At 44.6% G+C, this 5,533-nt stretch overlaps 1 protein-coding gene across 1 annotated transcript; it reads left to right on the top strand.

Moving 5' to 3' along the window:
* Positions 1-2,203: 2,203 nt before the first annotated feature.
* Positions 2,204-5,181, top strand: LOC107062607 (uncharacterized protein K02A2.6-like). The gene is made up of 3 exons (XM_015313442.1): positions 2,204-2,854; positions 2,944-4,551; positions 4,633-5,181. The coding sequence occupies exons 1-3, from the start codon at positions 2,204-2,206 to the stop codon at positions 5,179-5,181; spliced, it is 2,808 nt and encodes a 935-aa protein (XP_015168928.1).
* Positions 5,182-5,533: the final 352 nt, after the last annotated feature.

The raw sequence follows: 5,533 nt of genomic DNA, 5'->3' as shown, positions 1-5,533 counted from the left end.
TTCTTGGTATAAGTAACATACCCAAAAAAAAATATGAAAAAAGGCTCGAAAGATTTCAACTTCATTCAATATGGTTGCAAGATTCTCCCAGATAGTATTCCATTGGTAAATACTTTTTTTTCTTTCAATTTTTGTTCAAGTCTTATGAATTAATAATCTAATTCCTTTTTTTAAACATGAACAGAAGAAGCCTATAGGGGTGTACAAGACTGACGAGAGTACAAAGTTTATCTCCCATTACCAATGAAGAAGCGATTCAATCTTGATACTGATGATATGGCGGAAAAATGCAGCAATCTTATGGCTGGAATTGTTGTTTGTTCAACTGGTCTTGCGCTTTATAAGTGGGTAGAATAGGAGGAAGCCCAAGAAAACACAGTTGATGGGATTCTGATTCCAAAACGTGTGACAATATTGCACAGAGCACAAATAAGTACATAGAAAACTGAAAAAAAAGGGCTCCAGAAATTTCAATTACATTCATTCAACATGATGGCCAAATTCGGCCAACTGTTTTTTGAACAGTTCAAAACTCAAGGTGGGAAATGCATTGAGAAGGTGATAACTCCACCATTGAAGAAGCTCAGAATGAATGAGGTGAAAAGCTTTCTTTTTTCCTTTCAATTTTTGTTCTTCTTGAAAGAAGAATCTTGCACAGAGCAAATATAGATAGACAAAAACATGAAATGGAGAAAAAAGGGTTGCAGAACAATGAAAACAAGTCATAGGGTGAGGTTTCAAACTTTTTTCTCTTTATTCTGATGGTAAAATACGTATAGAGTCTGCAAATCTTGATTCGATTGAATTCATTTCATTCATCATGGACTTGTGTGAAGTAGAGATTACTTCCACGAAAACCATAAGAGAGTTGACATTGCCAAAAACTTTGCAAGAATTAGAATTCGTTCTGTTATATTTAGATCCTGTAAGTCTTAGTGATGGTACAGCTGGTTTAGAGATATTTTGTAGTTGTGTGCTTGTTCCAAATATTTGAGTTTGATTTGTGATACTAAAGAGGTAACCCTTTTTCTTTCCTCCATATGTTTACGATGTTCTTTAATTGTATGCCATACTGCATTTTCTTGATGCCCACGCCCAACTCTGGAACCCTTGCAAATGAAATTATTGCTTACATATCAACATAGTTTTGCTAGATGAAAATTATGAAACTTTTGAAGTTGATAAGGGTAATAGGAAGAAAGTGTTGCATATTAGCTTACTTATAAGCTAACCTTTGGATGGCCTTATTAGAAAAAAACTATTGTTTGATGGCTTTTTTGGATTAAAAGGCCTGAAGAGGCCTAGATTCATAAATAAAACAGATATGGAAGCCATAACACTACGTTTGGGTAAGAAATGTTGGAGTCGTTTGCTCATCCCAAGCATTTGAATTTGATTTGCGTGTTTGTACAGGTTAACCACTTAAAGCTCATAGAATACATATGTGCTAATCATCTTTAATGTTCCTTTATTGCATGACAGAACTTTGTCTTGATGCACATCTCCAAATTCCTAATCCTTGCTAGAGTATATATATTGAGTCAAACACAAAGAAAGTTCTTGCAAATTTTATTATTGGTAGCACATCAAAAATAGGTTGATTGGATGAAATATGGCGAAAGCTTTGATTTGAGAAGTGTAATAGGAGCATAGTGTATCGCCCCAGAAGGCGTCACATTAAAATCCAGCGTTTTCGGGGGCGAGGCAGAATCGTCGGGTCTCCAACAGCGTACAGATTTCATTCCGTCTTTCGGAGGCAATTTGGAGAACCTTGATGATCATGTGGTGACCATGATTTTCAGCCAGCAAGGGCCCAGCAGAAGGGACAAGACTGCCTGAATTTAAGGAACACTCCACCATACCTTTGACTTGTAAAGACACCCTTGTAGCCCATTATTTTAGGAGAACTTGTCCCCAAACGTTTTAGCTTTGGTTTTTCAGCCTTTAGACATATATGTAGGAAGGTTCACTTGTATGTAGAACACTTAGAGAAAATATCAAGAAAATTGGCACTTGCCTCCCAAAGCTTGCTTCCTTTAATTGCTTTCTAGTTAGCTGTTTTAGACAGATTGCTAGGCACGTTTTGAGTGCTTGTTTGAGTGAGGACTGAGCATCCGAGGAGCTGTGCAAGCCTTCAGTTGCTGTCCCACGAGCCTTCGAAAAATAGGCCCGTGACAAGTGGTATCAGAGCACCGGTTAAAGCATGACGTCGAAGTCTCAACGCAACGAAGAAGGAGAGCCGGAAGCTAGGAGGGACACTGCCAGAAAACGTGACAAGAGCAGGGTAAGAGAGTCTTCTTCCAACCCTCCTGTTGGGGGCAGGAGCCTTGGGGAAGAGGGAGAAGTTTCTGACACCAGCCAACTCGACGAGAAGATCCTCGGAGTTGAGGCTGGTCTGTCGGCCTTGAACATGCGACTTGCAGTTTTCGAAAATAACTTCACCACCCTCGAAACAGTTGCTCTTGAAGGTTTCGATGAGGTGAAGGGTAACCTTGAAGAGCTTGAAGAGGTTAACAAGGAAGGACTGACCAACCTCGAACTCAAGCTCACCGAAGCTCTCTCCTCTCTTCACCGAGAGTTTGAGACCTTGAAGAGGCAGGTTGATGAGACTGCCACTGCGGGAGTTGCTGGTCCCGTCACTGTCCGTGAGACACGGATTGAAGCTCCTAAGCCAAAGGAGTTTCGTGGTGAAAGGAATGCCCAAGATGTTGAGAACTTCTTGTGGCAAATGGATGCTTATTTCGAGCATGTTTGCATGACCAGTGAAGCTGCCAAGATTCGGACAGCAGCTATGTACTTGAGCGACACCGCCATGCTGTGGTGGCGGAGGAAAAAGGCGGACATGGAGAGAGGGGTTTGTCCTTAGACGATTGGGAGCAGTTCAAAGGGGAGTTGAAGCGACAGTTTTATCCTCAAAACGTAGTGCATGAAGCTCGTCGGAAGTTGAGGGAATTGAAGCAAACATCCTCCATTCGGGACTACGTGAAGGAGTTCACGAGACTCACTCTCCAAATTCCGAGTTTGACAAGTGAGGACTTGTTGTTCTACTTCTTGGATGGCCTCCAAAACTGGGCCAAACAAGAGCTCCAAAGGCGACAAGTTCGTGATGTTGACGAAGCGATCGTAGTGGCAGAATCGCTCAATGACTTTCGGGCAGAAGCAGCGAAGGGGAGGGACAATCGGAGCAAAAATGTTCCTCCAAGAGGGGATAGCAGTCGAACCAAGAACAGGCCAGTTCCCAACAGAGGCATCGATACAAGAGGTAACAATCGCAACCAACCTTCTAATTTCCGCAAGAACTATGAGGATCGTAAGAAAGGCGCTCCACATCGTGAGGGTTGTTATATTTGTGGTGAAACTACCCATGCTGCCCGTTACTGTCCGTCCTTAAGTAAATTAAATGCAATAGTTGCTGCTCAAAAACAGCAAGAACAGGTTGCATCGCAAACTGGAGGTCCATCCGGTGAGCAAGGCGGACAGGCTAGCGGGGCTGAAAAGAGTAAGAATGTTGATGTTGGGATGTTTAATCATATAACTCTTGCTGCGTTGGCTGCCCAGCCGGCTAGTATAAGGCCGCGCGAATCGTTGTTTGTCAATGCCAAGTTGAATGGCAAAGACGTTAGAATTATGGTAGACACAGGTGCAACTCACAATTTTGTAACAAAGGAAAGGGCCACCGACCTTTGCCTGAATTACGTTGCTAGTGATACAATGCTGAAAACCGTCAACGCCCTTCCCACAATTGTCCACGGATTCGCTCCTAAAGTTCCTATCGGGTTAGGAGGGTGGAAGAGGCTGGCAGATTTCACCATTGCGCCCATGGATGTTTTTGACATTATTTTGGGGCTGGATTTTTGGTATGAAGTGAACGCGTTTATTTCGCCGCGTCTCAACCAACTGCACATTAGCGATGCTGGAGGTTCATACGTGGTGCCCCTTATTCGGGTGCCACAAAACAGAGTACATTTGTCCGCCATACAGCTTGTTAAGGGCTACAAGAGAGGGGAACCAACCTTCCTTGCTGCCCTTGTTGGAGGCGTCGGAGACTCGATAGAGGCAACAACCTTGCCTCACTGTGTCGAGCAGGTCCTCTATGATAATAGGGACGTGATGCCGGAAGAACTTCCCCAATGGTTGCCACCACGGAGGGAAGTTGATCATCAGATTGAACTGGTTCCCGGGGCAAAGCCACCTGCCATGACCCCTTATCGTATGGCGCCCCCAGAATTAGAGGAACTGAGGAAGCAGCTCAAGGAGTTGCTGGAAGCTGGGCATATCAGGCCTTCGAAGGGGCCTTTTGGTGCGCCTCTTTTGTTCCAAAAGAAGAAGGAAGGGACGTTGCGCTTGTGTATTGATTATCGGGCCCTCAACAAGGTCACGGTGAAGAATAAGTATCCCATTCCCTTGATTGCAGATTTATTCGATCGATTGGGACAGGCCAAGGTGTTCACGAAAATGGACTTGAGGAAGGGTTACTACCAAGTCCGAATTGCTGAAGGTGATGAGCCAAAGACGACTTGTGTCACTCGTTATGGTGCCTTTGAGTGGCTGGTTATGCCGTTCGGCTTGACGAACGCCCCAGCTACGTTTTGTACACTGATGTACAAACTGTTCCATCCCTTTTTAGATTAGTTTGTGGTCATCTATTTGGACGACATTGTCGTTTATAGCAACAGCTTAGAGGAGCATGTCGAGCACTTGTGCAAAGTGTTCAAGGTATTGCGTGACAACGATTTGTGTGTGAAGCGGGAGAAATGCAGCTTCGCCCAGGCCACTGTCCAGTTCCTTGGGCACACGATTAGCCATGGAGAAATAAGGATGGACAGTGACAAGGTCGAGGCAATTCGGGACTGGGAGGCCCCAACGAAGGTACCAGAATTGCGGTCCTTCCTTGGCCTCGCCAATTACTATCGGCGCTTCATATTTGGGTATTCCGCTATTGCCACTCCACTCACTGACTTGCTGAAAAAGAGTCGTGAGTGGGAATGGGCAGACTCATGTCGAGATGCCTTCGAAAAGCTCAAGGTTGCCATTATTGAGGAGCCTGTTTTGGCGCTACTAGACTTCACAAAAGCTTTCGAAATTCATACCGATGCTTCTGATTTTGCTATTGGTGGCGTCCTAATGCAAGAGGGCCATCCGATAGCGTTTGAGAGCAGAAAACTGAATGATGCGGAATGACGCTATTCTGCTCATGAGAGGGAGATGACGGCCGTGGTCCATTGTTTGCGGACTTGGCGTCATTATGTATTGGGTGCTCATTTTGTTGTTAAGACGGACAACGTTGCGGCAACTTATTTTCAGTCTCAGAAGAAGCTGACTGTCAAGCAGGCCCGTTGGCAAGACTTCTTGGCTGAATTCAATTTCACGTTTGAGTACAAGCCGGGGAAGGCAAATGTTGTAGCTGACGCACTTAGTCGCAAGGCTGCCCTTGCTGCGATTATTAGCTCAACTTGCAGCAGCGTGATTGATGATATTAAAGAGGGTATGCAGCACGATCCTGTGGCCAAGCAACTTCTCGTTTTGGCCCAAC

This window comes from Solanum tuberosum, unplaced genomic scaffold, assembly GCF_000226075.1.
Source record: "Solanum tuberosum cultivar DM 1-3 516 R44 unplaced genomic scaffold, SolTub_3.0 scf00233, whole genome shotgun sequence".
Classification (NCBI taxonomy): domain Eukaryota; kingdom Viridiplantae; phylum Streptophyta; class Magnoliopsida; order Solanales; family Solanaceae; genus Solanum; species Solanum tuberosum.
This window is presented reverse-complemented; position numbering and strand designations above follow the sequence as displayed.